Source organism: Sminthopsis crassicaudata, chromosome 6 (assembly GCF_048593235.1).
Source record: "Sminthopsis crassicaudata isolate SCR6 chromosome 6, ASM4859323v1, whole genome shotgun sequence".
NCBI lineage: Eukaryota > Metazoa > Chordata > Mammalia > Dasyuromorphia > Dasyuridae > Sminthopsis > Sminthopsis crassicaudata.
In genome coordinates, this window is record NC_133622.1 from 175935346 (window position 1) to 175953875 (window position 18530).

Genomic DNA, 18530 nt, shown 5'->3' on the forward strand with positions numbered 1-18530 from the left:
GAAAGAAAGAAGGTGGTCAATAGTGTCACACATTGTAGAGGAAGAAGGATGAAAACTGAAAAATGGTCTCAGATTAAGCTTTTCAGAGATGTCACGTAGGAGAAAACTGTTACAGTTGAGGGAGGAGCCAGATTGCAAGAGATAAAGTAGGGTAAAGTAGCAGAGTAGAGATTTCTTTATTTACTACAGTCTTAGGTTTGAAACCATCAGCTTAATTTATAACCTCACATACATAGAGAAACCGGAAGAGATGAAAGAGACTTTAGAGACCCTCCAGTCCCATCCTTTTGTTTTACAAAGGAAGACACTGAGGCTCAGAGAGGGGAATTAATTTGTTCAAAGTTTCAACAGAACAATTAATTAATTAATGAATATTCATTAACTAGGCAAAATAAATTGTGTGATCCTTTAGGTATAGATAGAAACTAGGTTATGAGACATTCATAAATATTGAATCTAGACATGGAAAGGAACCTGGCTCTCAAATTTGGGGATGAGAAGGGGAAAAAAAAAACGTGTCTTATCTTCAGTGGTCATCAGGAGAAATAGATCCAGATCTCTGAAGAGTCATTGGTCAGTAAAGGTGTGGCAACAGGGTGTCAAGCACTGGAATAGGAATACTGGCAAGCACTCCATTCTGCATAGCTAGCTGTGGTGGACAGACCCCCTAGCCCTCAGTGAGTCACAATTAAGAAGGAAGGCTGCTTTTATTGTTCTCCCCAGGCCACTATGGGGAAGTGGCACAAGATCCTCCGGGGCTCCAGGTGTGAAGCCGCCCTTCTAAACTTCGGGGACCGGCGGCAGAGAGACTTTTCCGGTTTCTCCGATTCCAGCTAGGCACAGAAACCTGCCATCCGCACCACAACAGCCCCGCGTTCTGGCCTCTTCTGACTCCACTTGGCTCGCAGCGCACCCCGGTGGCCGAGCCTGCCCGCGTCTGAGCACCCACGCCCCGGGGACACAGGGCAGCGAGGAAGGCACCGCTCCCCAAAGTGCCCAGATCCTCAGTCTGCTGTGGGTTTCAGTGTAGCGCCGGTTCTGCCCTAGCCTGCCACACCTGGAGAGCCGGTGGCGCGCCCGGGGAGGGGCCGGGGAGGCCACTGCTCTGCTCCCGCCTACAGCCCTCTGTCTCTCTGTCCCGCCGGGCCAGCGAGGAGGATCGGGAGCGCTGGGGCACCGGATTCCGCGAGGGCGGGCCCCCGTGGGGGGGAAGGGAGGAGGGCCCCGAGCGCCTCCAGCGAGTAGCGGCCCCGGGGCGGGGGCAGCACCGCGGGACCATGGAGCCGGACTGCCCGAGCCCGAGCCCACGGGGGCGGCGCCGGCGGCGGCGGCAGCGGCAGCGGCAGCAACAGCAGCAGCAGCAGCAGCAGCAGCAGCGGCAGCAACAGCAGCAGCAGCAGCAGCAGCAGCAGCGGCAGCAACAGCAGCAGCAGCAGCGGCAACTGCAGCGGCAGCCCGGGGAACCCCGGGACACTGCCTGGGTGGAAGCGTGGCTGGACGACCACTGCGACTTTACTTCCTCCTACTTTGTGCGGAAAGCCACAAGGTAAGAAGAGTATCCGCAAACCTCTCACCAGGGAGCCTGAGAGTTGAGGGGTCCGCGGCCCCCCATTTGTCCCTGCTCCTGGCCCAAGAATTACCCTAGCACGCCTCTTAGGGCTTGGAGAACAAAAGCCCACAAAACAAGAGTTTGGACCAAATGACCTCTAAGATCCTTTTCCAACTCTAACTCCCACAACCTTGGATTGCAGGAGGGGAATGGGATCTTGGAGATCTCTGGGAACCTTTCCGGAGCTTCGGCCCCGCCAGAATTACCATCTGGCTGCCGATCCTGTCGGGGCGCAGACTCTTTAAGTCTGCATCCTAGCAGGAGATTCCCAAAGCAAAGATTTTTACTGCTTTCCGGGTCCACTCTCGCATTCCTTCTGCCCTCCTACTTTACCCTTAACCCCAGGACGAACGCCGAAAGTTTTCTCTCCTTGGAGCCTGGAAGAAAGGGTCAGCTCAGTCCGAGTTTTCCCTGGCAATATACCGAAAGATAGGGGTGTGTTGTGTGTGCGCGCGCGCGCTTGGAATTGGGTGGGGGGCTGGAGCCTGGAATCTCCCTGAATGCAATCAGTCTCACGCCGGCTCCCTGACCATGGCACTACCGCCACCGACTTTTCTCATCTTCTATTGTTTTTACTCCTTTAGGAGTTTCGAGGAGATGCACCTAAAGGCCGCTGAGCCTTGCCCTGGGACTCTGGCCTGGCCTGGGTCAGCGCTGGGCTCTCTAGGAGGCCCCCGCTGCCTGGCACACCAGAGGGACAGAGGAGGGGGAGAACAGTGGGGGCGGGACCGGGGACAGAGGCGGAGCTGGGCTGGACTGGGAGGAGACCCCGAGCAAATGGCGGGTCTGGAACAGCTCTGGCTCACTGAGCGCGCCAGGCCGGGTCCGGTCCATCTGTCCTGGACGGGAGGGAGCCAGCCAGGCCTCAGAGCACCAGCCTCAGTCCAGGAAATAAAAAGAGAGAACGAGAAAGAGCGAAGCTGGGCGTGCTGTCCATCTTCACTAGTCTGTTTCAGCTTTGCCCAGCCTAGCCCAGCAGGGGTGGAGCTTGAGCGTGAGAGAGTCTGTGTGTGTGTGTGTGTGTGTGTGTGTGTGTGTGTGTGTGTGTGTGTGTGTGTGTGTGTGTGTGTGTGTAAGTGTGAGTGTGGATGTGCGTGTGTATGCCGTCTAACTGTTTGAGAGGAATCGCCACAGCTGCAAGAGGAGCGAGGAGGGGTTGGGAAGGGGGGGGGAGGGAAGAGGAAGAGCCCCTACAGTTAGTTGTTCCTCTCAGTTCGAAGTGGGACGGGAGGAAGCTTGGGCAGCAGCAGCTCGGACTGAGCACGGACACCGGGTGTTTGCGCCTCGCTCCTTGCAGAAGCGCGCAGTACAGACTCCTAGAGAAGGCTGCCGTCAATTAGTCTGCCGTCTAAGTCACAGAAGTCCTCAGCTCAAGCTGCGAAGAAAGCCAGTAAAGAGTTGGCCTGAGGGCCAAAGCGTGAGTGTGCTTGGACTCGGAGTGCACACTCTTGGGGAGGCAGTGGGGGGGGGATATCGACTAGTCTTCCTATTGGGGTGCTGCTGTGCTAAGCGCTCCCCGCTAGGGGGCAGCGTCCTCGCATCGCGTCGTAGGAGCTTCGGCAGTTCAAGGGCGTGTCCCAGCATCACCTGGCTGGACAGCAGCTGCTCCCCTCGCCTAGTCTCACCTCAGCCCAAGCGCCTCTCTTGGCGGCCCAGTCGGGGGCCAGCGCGGGCGCACGCGGGAGCTCTTGGGTTTTGGAACGGGGCCGCATGGTCTCCCCTCTGAGCCTCGGCTATGCTGCCTTTCGGAGACAAAACGAGGTATTGTCATCCTTCTGACTCGGCGGCCCCAACCCAGAGTGGGGGAGGGGGCAAGGTGGGGAGTGGAAAAGTTGGGCACCGGCAGCGGACTGGAAGACTGGCGGGCGGGAATTGACCTGCTAAGGGTACTGAGTCCAAGACGAAGCGGGGAATGGTTTTTATTGTGTTTGTGTACGAGTCTTATCAAAAAGATCGTCTACCGCATTAGAGACTGGTGGTCTTCTTCCCTCCACCCCATGCCCATTTCTATATCTAAAGCTCATCCACCGCGGAGCGAGGGGAATAGAGAGAGGGTGACCGGACCGGTACCAATTTCGGGGTAGATCTGGATGGGGGTAGCCTGCGCCTTAAGATGAATTTTTGCAGACCCCGATATGCGAGAAGAGAACTGTTCCAGAGAAGGGAAATTAGCTTTGATGTAAGGAAGAACTTTCTAACAATTAGAGCTTCCAAAATGTGGATGGACTTCTTGGAGAACGTGAATTACCCATCATTAGAGATTTTTAAGTATGGGCTTAGTCAGTCTCTTGTTGGGGATGTTATAGAGGTTTTGTTTTGTTTTGTTTTGTTTTGTTTTTGATCTTGTGGAGCGAATCAGAGATTCGAAATTTCAGATCTATGAATTTGGTTTTTCAATATTTTGATAAAACTACTTCAGTACTTTACTTTCTTTTGTAATCCTATGTATTTTGTTTTATTCATTTAAACTATTATTCTGAGACAAGAATCTCTATGCTTCGCCAGGTTGCCGAAGAAATCCATCTCACAGACATAGTTAAAAGGGTCCTGGAATAGATATTGTCTCCAAGGTCTCTTCCAGTTATCAAATTTGAGAGCACCTCAGTAATCTCTTTTGGTTAAATTTTTCTTCCAGATTTCTATCCTGCTGCTTCCACATCCCACTGCCTATAGACCAGAGACCTGAGAACCACTACTCTGCTGGCTCTCAAATAGGGAGCGCATTTTAAAGAGAATGGGTTTTGGATGAAACTCTAAAGAGACAACAGCATTAGCTATGCTCCCTCTTGTCACAATCTATCTGACTCTGTCACCTTTTTCCCTCCCTCATAAACTTTGTATTAGAGGGATGCTAATTTCTTGTAACTAGATTTCCCTTTTTTTTTTTTTTTTTTTTTTTTTTTTTTTTTAATAGCTTTCCTGGTAGTGTTTTTGTTTGTTTCTGGAAGCTCTCCTAAGCAAAGCTCTTGTTGCAGTTGAAAACTCAAAGATCCTCTCTTGCTGTAATAATGAAAATATCTCACTTGCCCCTTCTTCTCCCTTCAGAGACTCTTCATCCCCATAAAATGGTTTAGGGATTATTTTGACTAGGCATTTCACTTTCAGAGCATGTCGGGAATCTTTTGAAACCTAGTAACTATAGCAAAACATGGAAATGATGAAGTCCTAATCCTCTTTGCAATGTCATTTTCAGGGTTTCTGCTTTGCTCATGCCCTGCCCCGTTATCCCAGGTTAGAGAGGAACCAGAGCCCATAAAAGCTCTTTGCTCAGAAACAGCTTTAGCACAATTTCTGACTCCAAGGGGATGGCAGAGCCTAGTTATCTCACTTTTCAGAAGGATGTGGATTTCTGCCTTATGAGAACCGGAAATTGGTCCCATGTTTAGCCAGAGGATAGCAGGCCTTTAATCTCCAAAGTGGCCAAGAAATACAAGCTCTCCCTTTTGGGATTGTACATTGTCCAGCTGGTTGGGAGCGGCCTGCAAAGGCTTCCAAACCGGTTTGGGTAGGAAGTTGAGTCTTTTCACATAGTGGGAGGGTGAGTGGGAGGCAATGTTAAAAGTGATTACAACTAGGTGATTCCAGATGGGACCTCAGACACTGGGGAAATCTCAGAAGCATGATAATCAAAATCTCGGCCACAAAAATCACTGAAACAAAGTTCTTGATAGTTTGATTTTGATTTTAGCTTAACTACTAGCTAAAATTTGGATCACCTCTTTCTTTCCCCCTTCATGTTTTCTTCCAAAAAATAGTAAAAGGAAATTCATTTGTACCATGTTTTAGGTTGGAAAATTAAAAAAAAAAAAAAAAAAAAAAAAGGAAAAAAAAAACCTTATTCAGTTAGACCATCTGCCTCACTAAACAAACCTGTTGATGGATCTAGCTTCTTAATGATTTTGTTGTGTTGGGCAGTTCCTCCATCAATACAGTTCAACTTCTTTCTTCAATTTTCTTTCTAATTTTGTTTTAGAGTTTCACTTGGGGCTCTGAAAGTAAGTGACCCAACCAGAGCTTCATTTAGGTCTTTCTGACTCCCAGACCTGGCTTTTACCTCTCATTGGTTTATCTTAGGATCCTAATTCTGGGTTTGGGAGGAATCTTAAAGTTCATCTAGGCAAACCTGCTCTTTTATTTTACATATAAGGAAACCAAAATTTGTCTTTGTTCAGTAATGTTCAATTCTTCATGTGAGATTCTGATATCCCCCTTTCTCCAAGGGGAGAGAGATTGTGGCAGAGACACTGGAGTGGTTTGCTGTTTTCTTCTCCAGCTCATTTTATAAATGAGGCAACTGAGGCAAATAGTGTTTAAGTGGCTTGCCCAGGATCACAGAGTTGGTAAATATGTAACGCTGGATTTGAACTTAATAAGATGAGTCTGCCTGATTCCAAATCTAGTGCACTCTCCATTATATCATTTACGTGCTCCCAAACCAAGCTTTTAAAAGTGATTTGACTTGCCTGGAGTCACATGGAGTGCTAAGTAGTTGTCAAGATTCTAACTCATGTTCTATGAATCTGAATTCAGGCATTGATGTTTTTCAGTCCTGAACTGTTTAATTTCAGTAAATGTTTTGGTATCTCATTCTGCTGGACAGTCTGACACTTGGTTTAAATTCACCCATATGGAATGAGCAATTATTAGCAGTGAATGAGGCAATAGTCCTCCTAAAGACGGATGGGGATATCAATGTTCTTTGTAACTCATTGAAAGGTCAAATTTGATTGAAGAGGTACTTGGTTCTTAGCTTCCCTAGGATTTACCTCTAATTAACAAGAAAACAATGCCAGGACCTCCTCAGCATTAAAAAGAGATTGGGGGTGGGGAGGATTGGTGACAGTTAAGATCCTTCACCATCTCATCAGGCATTTGATTGCATCAGTTAAGCTAATAATATTAATGATCAGCATTCTGGTCATTAATTTTCAACAAACCGATTGGAATGTGTGGAGAGCTATTTTCATGCCTTCTGCACCATCTCAGGAAATGGATTGCCCAGATTCTTTGGAGGATTGCCTCAGGTTTCCCCATACAATTCAGACCCCTACAGATCATTGTGTGTTTGCATTCCCAATGTAAACCTTTTTGATTATGATATTTAGAAAATATGGCTATTTTTAGCAGCATCCTAAATATTAACTTTTGATCTTTGAGATAACATGCAGTTGGGATATGAATATAACCCCCCCTCCAGTTTTTTCCTAACAATTGCAGGTTGTCTCTGATATTTAAAAATTGCTTTGTATTGTACCAGGCAAAAACCAAATGTCTCTTTGTTGTATCAACTGATATTAAGTTTTTATGGCAGTTGGGATCAAAGTCCAGGAACAATAGGCAGTTTCATACTCCTGAGTAGTTTTCCATAATTAACTTTATACTTAACAGCACAGGAGCAGGGATTTGGAGCTGAAAGGGGCTTCAGAGACCAACTAATTCAATTTCCTCATTTTATAAATGAGGAAACAGAGGTCTAGGGAGAAGAGGTCTGTTCAGAATTTGACAGCTGAGAAAGTATGTTTCCCCCACCCTCAAGACCTGAGTTTCTCTGTTCCCAGAGTTAGTGATTTTTGCTTCTGAACAACACTGTGTCTACTCAGTATCACAAAGATAAACTAAATTTGTTGGATGGAAGCAGAGAGGGTGAGAGAGCTTCAATCCCAAATGTCATTTTTTAAAAATTTCTTTCTTTCTTTTTTAATCATTTTTCTTGCTTCTATATCTATTGTCCTTGTTGAGTCACTTCAGGCGTGTCGGACTCATGATCCCATTTGGAGTTTTCTTTCTTTCTTTTTTTTTTTTCCTTGAGGCTGGGGTTAAGTGACTTGGCCAAGGTCACACAGCTAGGAAGTGTTAAGTGTCTGAGACCACATTTGAACTCGGGTCCTCCTGAATTCAAGGCTGGTGCTCTATCCACTGCGCCACCTAGCTGCCCCCATTTGGGGTTTTCTTGACAAAGATATTGGAGTAATTTGCCCTTTCCTTCTCTAGCTCATTTGACAGATGAAAAAATTGAGGCAGATAGGGTTAAGTAGACTTGCCCATGAAGCTAGGAAGTAACTGAGGCTGAGTTTGAATTCATGAAGATGGGTCTTCCTGACTCCAGGCCCAGCACTTTATCCTCTGTACGGCCACCATCAAGCTGTCTTTTATTATCCATAGTTTTTATTTCCAAGATACCAATTTAGAAAGTAGTAGATATGGATATAAAACAGGCAGCAGGTTCTATTCACTCTGAATTTTTGTTATTCTCCTATTAAGTTGATTAATTAACCTTTTTATATAAATAATTTCCCTACAAAATATTTGTAAAATACATTTTGCTAATGGGCACCTAAATTTGGAGTCCCTAGACATGGATTCAAAAGTCAGCTGGACTTGGTGATCCACTTAATTATTATTTTTTAAAAAAAATTTCCTTCTTTGTAAATTGAAGGTATTGAACCTACTAAATCGTAAGGACAATAGTATATCATCACACTCTGCCTTGAGCTCTTATTCACGCTCTAAATCCTGTGGTTCATAGAAACCACTGACAGTATACCAAATACTTCTGCTTTCTATCCTGGTTTCACATTGTTTGTCAATTTACTGCATTTGTGAAATAATTGCTATCTTTGTGTGTGTGTGTGTGTGTGTTTGTGTGTGTGTGTGTGTGTGTTTTATGTATATTTGTATATAATTGAACAGTACCTACCTGCCCTTCTGTACTTTTGAACCAAAAAACTTGGAGTCAGTTCCTTCATTCTAGACTGTTACACCCAGAGCAGCTGCTGTAAATTAGCTCCATTTTATTCTGTATATGGTCTATTTGAACATAGTTGTTAGCATTAGACTCTGAACTTCTTGAAAACAGAGCTAATTTTTTTTTTCTTTTCTTTGAATCTTTAGCATTTGGCATAGTGCCCAGCATATAGTAGCTGTTTAATAAGTGCTTGTTGGCTTGACTGATCAAAGGATTTTTGCTTTTTGTTTTTCTCTTTTTCTTAGAGAAGCAACATGGTATATAGTAGGGAAAATGCTACGGTCAGAATCAGGAGAACCTCTATTTGAATCCACTCTCTAATATTTGTTAGCTATATGACCTTAAAAGGGTCATTTAGTCTCTGATCCTGTTTTCTCAACTGTAATATGAGAATTAATAATAGCACCCACCTCACAGGGATATAGTAATGATTAAATGAAGTAACATGATTAAAATGTTTTCCAGACCGTAAAGTGCTATAGAAATGTAAACTGTGGGTTTATGTCAGTAGTGGTATCACCTCATTAGCAATCTAAATATTTAGTCCCAACTTGAAATGAGTTTTGGATTGATTTTCTATAGGAGTATATCTGAAAAACTTGAGATTAGTCCCAATTGAGATTAGTTTTAGATTGATTCTCTATTGGAGTATGTCTAAAAAACATGTTCATCATAACAAATTTTTATAGTGATGTAAGTTTTGCCAAATACTTATATGTCATAACATTAGCTGTCCTAGCAACCCTATGAGGTTGGTTCTATATGTCTCATTAACCTTAGATAATAAATAAGAAAAATGAGCCTCAGAGGAGGTGAGGGACCTTCCCATAGTTACACAGCTAGTGAACAACAGAAGTGAGATTGGATCCTTGGTTTTCCATTCTCCAAATCCGTCATCTTACCCATTCAGCTATACTGAATTAGAGTGGCAAAAGTCTCAGTGAATCAAAACAATGACTACCAAATCCAGATGGAAGATACTTTATTATGCAACCACTTCAAATAAATATTTGATATAATGCATTAGGAGAAGGAGAGTTGGGACTTGGACTGAAATTTTCCAAACATGGCATTTATGTTCACAAGGTTTTCCGGCTAATGTTTAGAGAAAAGTTCTTTGGAGGTGAGGAGACTGACTTTTCCCAGAGGTGGTCCCAAGTAATTGGCTAGATTGACTTGACTCTGAGAATTGGATATAGTCATTTGTGAGAGGGTGTTTCCTGCCTCCCTTGGGCCTCTATTGTCTATCCAATGTTCAGTCTTTGAATCTTGTGTTCATTACAGAAAGGCTGACCTCCTCTGTAATGTAGTGACCATTTCCTCCAGTTTGTACAGCTATGTGTTTGCTCCTATTTCCCTTAGGACCTTTCTTAAACTCTCTGGTATGTTTTTGTGATAATGTGGGAAAAATGTTTTGCAACTGGTATTTTGTAACAGAGCTCAAGGCAGTATATGATGATGTGGTGTTGTCCTCCATGTCTGAAGAGGACTAAAAGAAAATTTGGAGTGGAGATGTCTCTAAAATTGTACATTTCACTTTTTTGGAGCTATTGCAATTCTACATCACTCATAGAGCACAGTACCTTTTTTGATGTGGACATACCATGCTAGGCACTCCTGTGCCATGTCTTCCATGTCTCAAAATCAACCATGAAATTACAGGGTCAGACAATCTTTGTGTATCTTATGGATGTCTAGGCCTTGTCACCTATCCTGCAATCCAACCAGCCTACATGTATTATCCTCTCCTTGAGTGAGCTCCTTGAGAGCAGGAACTATCTTTTTTTTTCCCTGTGTATATCCACTTGGCAGAAGCCTTGACATATGGAACTTAACATATGCTTTTTTCCTATGTTTATATCCACTTAGCACAATTCTTGACATATGGGACTTAACATATGCTTTTTCATTTAATCATCTAGTATAAAACTGATCAGAGCACTCCTGCTTTAAAATCTTCAATGATCTCCTATTATACACTAAGTAAAATTCAGTTGCTTTTGTCTAGAAATCAAGGTGATCTAGGAGCTAATGGTTCCTGTACTACAATTGAAGGCTTTCTTGCTACCTTCTTTCTTTTCCCCTTCTTTCCCTACCTCCGCAATTCCAGAACCCACTACTGAAGTTATTCTTTTCTATCTCTCTGGCTAGGGCTACCTAGAATCCATCAGGGCTGCTTGACTGCTCATGTGATTAGAGAGACAGAAATCACCTATTCTTCTCCTTATGGTGTGATGGAGGACAACTATACCTTACCATCTGCTTTGCTTTTACATTCTTCAGACCTCTAGAATTGCCACCTAATCTACTGATGCAACTTGGAGGGACCCCTGGACCTTTTTATCTGCACCATAAGGACTATGGGTTTTTCTCTTTCAGCTTTGTAGCTAGAATTTCTTTATGTATTTTTCCCTTCCCACCTTTTAAGTAGAGTGTGAAGAACTTTTTATTTTTATCTCTATGTTCAGAGCAGTCCTTGGCAAATAGTCAACACTTAATAAATGCATGTTCACTTATTCATTCATTCTCAATCAGTGCCAGAGCCATAACTAAATTAAGATAACTGGAGTTTTGACCTAAGGTACTGGCATCCCTTCTTCTCTATAGTAACTTCAGACCCCCTATTTTGTCTTAAGACTTTTCTGTGTCTTGCTGCACTGCCATCCTGCACTGTATCTATCCAAGGCAACACCTCTAGGCTCCCTTTGCAATGATTCTTTTCTTTGTGGAACATAGACCAGATATCTTCAGTCAGACTGTCCTAGGCTTTTGGATCATAGATCTGCAGCTAGAAACACCTCAAAAATCATCTGGTGCACCCTTCTTCATTTTATATATGGGAAAACTGAGACCTGGAAATATTAACTAATTCGGCCAAGGACACAGAGTAGTAAAGCATCAGAGAAGGTTTTGAATCTAGGCTCTTTGACTCCAAAACTAGTAATTTTTGCATCAGGTTTCTAAACTCCTCTTACTCCCAAATGGGTTTGTCTAAGACTCATGACTCTTGATATGTCCCTGGGGTTTTCTCTGCCTCCTAACATTCTGTGGGCTTTCTACTTCTTTAGCTCAGTTTAATGTTCTTTATGGCTTTCACTATCCATCTTCCCTGCCCCCTTTGTCTCCTAAATACTTACCAGCTTTTAGCACTCTAGATGAGAGCTGCAAAGGAACTTTGAAAGACCAGATCACCTGCCATTTTTTTTAGGAAGCTCCAGATTCTCTGTGTAGTCATTAATATAACATAACACTAACTTTCATGCAAGTATTTTATAGGTTCCTAAATTGAGAGTTGAAATAGCTCTTAGGGGATAAGTAACCTATCCAGCATCCTACAGCAAATAGCTGAAGAATTTGACCACTGATATTTTGGACACCAAACTCTGTATTCTCATCACTGTACCATTATCATTGTTGCCTCTATAATCTCGGCTTTTGTTCTCTTGTAATGTGTTCTTTCCTGACTAAGCAGGAGGGTTGAGATTGTAAGTGACTTGTCCAGGGCCCCATAGCTCCCATAGGGAGCCATTAAAAAAAAATCTCCACAGGTTGCATAGTGACAAGAAAACCACATATTAATATTTTTTGCTTGTATTTTTGGTTTGTTAAATAGTCCCTAGTTTTATTTCCATCTGATTCTGGCTGTCTAACTCTTTATAACACCATGGACCAGACACTTCTATCCTCCTCTAAGTCTCTAACACTGTCCCAAGTTCATGTTTGTTGTTACCATGACACTTTCTTTGAGGACCTTTAAAAGCCATCACAATCTGGCTTCAACCTAATTCTCCTTTATGCATTTTACATTCCTGCTAAACTGATGGCTTGCTGTTCTCCCTATGTAATAATCCATTTCTAACACTGCATTTGCACATGATGCTCAGAATATCCTTTCTCCTCACCTCTACCTCAAAATATCCTTTGCTTCTTTTAAAGGTCAACCCAAATGTCACCTTCTACAGAAAACTTATCCAAGTCCTCCTAGTTGCTAATAATCTTCCCCCAGAAAAAAATATTTTGTATTTTATTTTCTGTGTACATGTTGTTTTCTCCTAAGTTCTTTGAGGACAGAGAGTGATTTTATTTTTTTGTCTTTGTGATCCTAGCTCATTGCCTGGTACATAGTAGACATTTAAATGAGTACTCATTGAATGAATGGGTAGGTGCTCTGGTCAGTTCATATTGGGAAAATTTTGTTCATGTCTATGTGCCATATTTTAGGAAGGTGGAAAATGTCTGAAAAAAGATACCAGGAATTTCAGCATTCTTGAAAATATTGGTTGAAAGAACTGAATTACCAGGAGTAGATTTAGGAAGCAATGGAAAGATAATTTGCTATGAAATTAAAAGACTTGAGGATCAGTGAATGGGAAGTTAGAATCATTTTAACCTTAGTAAAGAAAGACTTCTTCACAATTAGAGCCATTCCAAAAGTAGAAGAGCTGGAGAAGTAGTGGTTTCCTCCTTGCTGGAGGGCTTTAAGCAGACATGAACATAATACAGAGTGTGTATGTTTGTGTATACACACATTTATGCATACACATATGTATCTGTAATATATATGTTACATATAACATACATGTTATAAATATAGTTCTTGTCCTGGTATAGGATGATACTTTCAGAGCTCCCTTGCAAATCTAAGGTTCTACAAGGAAACATTTTGTTGAGTCGCTGGCTATTGATAAGTTCTTGCTGTGGAATTCTCTATTTTCCAATGGAGTGACCTAGTAGCAGGGCCATCACATGTGTTTTGTAGTTAACTGGTACTGTAGCCAATTCGGCTTTGGTGATGTTAACTGTCAGTTTTAATATCTGAAACCAAAAGGTGTCTGAGAGGTAGACTTACAGTGGAAAAAACAGACTCCCATATCCATCATGTCCTTGATAGTGAGCTTTGCCTGAATTATTTCCAGCTCTTTTCCCTTTCTTTTAGATGGATTGCTCTATGTGATATGTGGACCTTCATCCTTTCTTTCTTTTTTTTTCTGGAAGATCTCTTTGGTATATCACATATTACAGCAATTCAAACAAGCTACATTTCAGACATACATGTCAAACAAATACCCTGACAAACACTAACATAGTTTGTATGCAGTAGTAATCCTAAAAGGACACTAGCACAAAATTAAAAAGAAAAAAAAAACTTTCCCTTTTTTGCTTTGTATTTGATAAGAGATCAAGTTCTTTAAAAATCTGTATTTGTTACTCTTGGGTACTTTAAAAATATTAAGCAAAATTAACTTTGTGAACTGAAGCTATGCATTCAGTTTTTATGCAGAATTTTACTTTTGACTTTTGCCTATTCCCCTTTAAATCCTGCTTCAAGCACTTAATAGATAGCTTTGTGAATCTGGTCACTGAAATAATTTATTTCTCTATGCCTCAGTTTCCTCATCTCTAAAATGGAGATAAAATAGTACCTGTGAGGGGAAAATGAGATATTATATTTTAAACACTTTGAAAACCTTAGAGGTCTATGTATGCTAGCTATTATTATTATTATTATGAAACATGTCAGAAAAAGTGTGGTAGTCAAGCATAGAAAGCTGGCAAGCCAAGAAGATGTGAATTTATTGTCTCCTCCCCTCCTCAGCACCCCTATATACTGGCTGGTTTTTTACTATGGGTAAGGTACTTCACCTTTTATGAAGGCAGCCAATTAGCACAGTATTTAAAAATGCTGGGTTCTAATCAGGGATAACTGAATTCAGATCCAACCTGAGACATTTACTGGCTGTTTGATCCTTGGGCAAATCATTTTACCTCCATCTTCCTCAGTTTCCTTAACTATAAAATAGGAATCAAAAGAGTGCCAGGACTGTGTGAGGATCAAATGAACTAATATGTATACAGTACTATGCAAACTTTTGAGAATCTTCTAAATGTTAGCTATGATTATTTTTTGTTTTTGTTTTTTTTTCTGAGGCTGGGGTTAAGTGATTTGCCCAGGGTCACACAGCTAGGAAGTGTTAAATCTCTGAGATCAAATTTGAACTCCAGTCCTCCTGAATTCAAGGCTCTGTCCACTGCGCCACCTAGCTGCCCCCGTCTGTGATTGTTATAGGCACCTTTTAAGACTCCAAAGTGAAGAGCTACCTTGGTTGAAGGAACACTGAATTCGGAAGCAGAAAACCTAAGTCCAGTTCCTAGCCATGGAAAGGCTGCTTACAAGTTAAGTCAGTGTCTTAATTCTTATTCATTCTCCATCTGTCAAGTAAAATATGGGTTAGGTTAAGTAACTTAATTCAGTTCAATTCAATAAATATGTATTAAGAACCTACGATGTGCCAGGCACAATGCTAAGAAAATTTCTAAGGTTTCTTTTAGCTCTGAAATGCAGTCTAAAAGAGTGAGCATCATAATAATAGCTATGGTTTAAATAATACTTTAAGGTTTGCAAAGTACTTTCCATATATTATCTCATTTGCTGAAGGGAAGGCAATATTTTATATCCTTCATTGTAAATCACTTTTCAGTCATTATAAATTTGACATGTTTTTCCAACCGAAGAAGACTTGAAAATACTGACTAAATATAGTCTGAAAAGCTGGGTTCTTGTTCTGGGTCAGACCCAGTGTGCCTCTGACAGTGGGACAGGGGGCCTGTGAAGGAACGCTTGAAAGTACCAGCTAAATATAGTTTGACTAGCAAAGTCCCTGTTCTGGGTCAGGCCCAGTGTGCTGCACAACAGTGGTAGTGAGGGGCCTATGAAGGAAGGGTGTTACTAACCTTGGCAGCTAGTTCCTGAGCATCCTAGTTTCCCTCCACAGCTAATTACAGAGCTGCACTCCATGGAGTCATCTAAATCTGTTTTAAGCTATTTCTGTTTTCAGCACCTAGCCACCCTCTCCCCTTTAACATAATGAATTCTGTAGTTTGCAACTTAACTGGGATGTATAGGGGTTTATTTTTGTGATCCTGAAATTCTCCCCTTTAAGATTCAATGAGTTCTCCTTGGTTTTGTTCTAGGATTTGATGAACAATCCCCTTGTTCATACCTGTTGAATCTGGAAGTTCCAGATCTTGTCACTTGGGGCACCAAAAATGAAATTTGGAAAACCCCTCCTCTCTATTGGAGCTTACTGGGAATATAGAACATAGACAAGGCAATTTGAAAAAGGGACAGAGCAGCTACATCTAAGGGAATCAGGAAAAGATTTCTATAGAAGGGGTTCTGGAGCTGAACTGTGAAAGAAGATAGATTGAAATAACAAAGGGAATATTTTCAGGTATGTGGAAACAGTTTGTGAAAGCTGGGAAAGTGGGGGGAGTTAAGAAAGGATGAATTTGGGAGACAAATTTGGCTGGAAATTTCTTTTTTATTATTAATTTTATAATTATAATCTTTTTTGACAGTACATATGCATAGGTAATTTCTTTCAACATTATCCCCTGTACTCCCTTCTGTTCCAAATTTTCCCCTTTTTCCCTCCACCCCCTCCCCTAGATGGCAGGCATTCCCATACATATTAAATATGTTATAGTATATCCTAGATACAATATATGTGTGCAGAACTGAATTTTTTGTTGTTGTTGCAAAGGAAGAATTGGATTCAGAAGGTAAAAATAACCTGGGAAGAAAAACAAAAAATGCTAACAGTTTACACTCATTTCCCAGTGTTTCTTCTCTGGCTGTAGCTGATTCTGTCCATCATTGATCAATTAGAACTGGATTAGATCTTCTCTTTGTTGAACATATCCACTTCCATCAACAAAAATCTTCATACAGTATTGTTGTTGAAGTGTATAATGATCTCGTAGTTCTGCTCATTTCACTCGGCATCAGTTCGTGTAAGTCTCTCCAGAAAAATAATATTCCATAACATTCATATACCATAATTTACCCAACCATTCTCCAATTGATGGGCATCCATTCATTTTCCTACAAAAAGGGGTGCCACAAACATTTTGGCACATACAGGTCCCTTTCCCTTCTTTAGTATTTCCTTGGGATATAAGCCTAGTAGTGGCACTGCTGGATCAAAGGATATGCACAGTTTGATTACTTTTTGGGCATAATTCCAGATTGCTCTCCAGAGTGGTTGGATTCTTTCACAACTCTACTAACAATGCATCAGTGTCCCAGTTTTCCCACATCCCCTCTAACATTCATCATTATTTGTTCCTGTCATCTTATTGGCTGGAAATTTCATTAGTTAAAAAGAAATACTGTTAATTGAACTTGGGAAGGTAAGTTGAAGCCAGATTTTGGAGGACTTTATTTTATTTATTTTTATGCTTTGAATATATTTTTATTTACTAATATTTTATTTTCCCCATTTATATTAAAGATAATTTGCAGCATTCATCATTGTAAGATTCTGAGCTCAATTTTTCCCCTTACTTCCCCAAGAGAGCAAACAGTCTGATATAGGTTATACATGTACAATCAAGTTAAACGTATTTTCACATTAGCCATGTTGTGAAAGAAGACTCAAAAGAAAAGAGGAAAACCATGGGAAAGAAAAAACAAAACAAAAAAACATGAAAATAGTATATTACATCCTCCATTCAGACATCATCAGTTCTTTCTCTGGATATGGATGGCATTTTCCATTATAAGTCTTTCCGGGTTTTTCTGAAATCTGGCTGCTCATCATTTCTTTTAGCACAATAATATTCCATTACATTCATATACTACAACTTGTTCAGCCATCCCCCAATTGATGAATATCTTCTAAATTTCCAGTTCTTTGCCACCACAAAAAGAGCTGATTTTTATGTACATATAGGTCCCTGTTCCCTTTTTTGTGATCTCTTTGGGATATGTCTAATAGTGGTATTGCTGGATGTAAAGGTATGCACAGTTTTATAGCCCTTCTGGCATAGTTTTAGAGAACTTTAAATGTCAGGTGAAGGAGTGATTTTTTAAATTATTATTATTTCACAGACAATAGGGCCTACTGATGATTTCTTTTAAGCAAAGGAGTGACATGGGTACTTTTTTCCCTTGGGAAGATTATATTGACAGCTATGGTAAGTATGGATTGGAACAAGAAGAGGTTGTAAACAAGATGACCAGAGAAGAATTTATTGCAATACTTTAGGTGAGAGGAAATAAGGTAAAATAGATTTCATTGGATTAAAAGAGAGGGTTATAGTGTTAAATATCATATCCTGATCAGTTAGCCATTTATAATTCATTGGACCTGGTGAAGTTTTTGACTTGGAAGAGTCAAGTCTGATTCTGAGGTTTTGAACTTGGGTGACTAGAAGTGGGAAAGTTTTTTTGGGAAATGGTGGAGTTCATTTTTAAACATGCTGTGTTTGAAATGCTGGTGTAATAGATTTACAATTATATTTGGAATTGTGAAGAACTGGGTTTAGATCTCATTTCAAAACACTGAAGTCTCTTTGGGTCTCAGTTGCTTCATTTCTAAAATGAGGAGATTGGTTTCAATGGTTTCTAAAATTCTTTCTAGCTATGAAAAAATGGAGAAACCCATTTGAATATGAAACTGGAACTCAAAGGAGATTCTGGGACTATTTATATAGATTTGCATGTTACCTGCTTAGAGATGATCATTAAATCATGGTAGTGGAAGAATTCATTGAGATAGTATGGTGAGGAAATGAACCCAGAAAAAGCCTTAAAGAAATGTCCATGCTTCCAGGAACAGGATCAAACAGAAGGAAGCAGGACTTGGGGAATGCAAAGTCAGGGAAACCCAAGAAGGATATGTTATCTAGTAGAAATTGTTCAGCAGCATTACTGAAAGCTGCAAAGTTGAAATAGAATGAAGACTGAGAAGACACTAGATTTGGCAACCTTGGAGTGCAGAGAGCCAAGAGAGGAAAACAACTTAAATAAATGAGAATATGACCAAAGGATGAGTTCCAGAGAAGTCAGAGAGAGGTAGAATCTAGCACCCAAAGGGAGTCACTTTTTCCTGAAGAAATAACTAAAGGAAGAGAAACTGGGTAGTGGCGGTGGGAGGTAGTGGTTTGGAGTAAGGGAGAAAGAACCCAGATCATATTATCTCAGTTTCCTCAGTAAAATAATAGAGCATGTCTACCAATGCAAGTGAGGAATGATGATATTGAAGACTGAAAGAAAGGTTTGGAATGGTGGTTTATAGGCAACAGAGATGAAGTGATTTGCCCAGATGAAATATCTCTGGCATAATATGAACTCAGACCTTCTTACTCCAGACCCTTTGTACCACCTAATTG

At 41.2% G+C, this 18530-nt stretch overlaps 1 protein-coding gene across 5 annotated transcripts in view; it reads left to right on the forward strand.

Annotated features, from left to right (window-relative positions):
- Window positions 1-949: 949 nt before the first annotated feature.
- Window positions 950-18530, forward strand: part of PDE5A (phosphodiesterase 5A) — a 181063-nt gene continuing 163482 nt past the window's right edge. For 2 of the 5 annotated variants that reach the window (XM_074276051.1, XM_074276052.1), the window contains exon 1: window positions 2485-3370. In XM_074276051.1, coding sequence (XP_074132152.1) covers window positions 3345-3370 — 26 coding nt within the window. In that variant the 5' untranslated portion in view covers window positions 2485-3344. Of the gene's footprint in view, window positions 1547-2484; window positions 3371-18530 lie in introns of those variants that run through there. The other 3 variants (XM_074276053.1, XM_074276054.1, XM_074276050.1) reach the window with 3 other exon arrangements.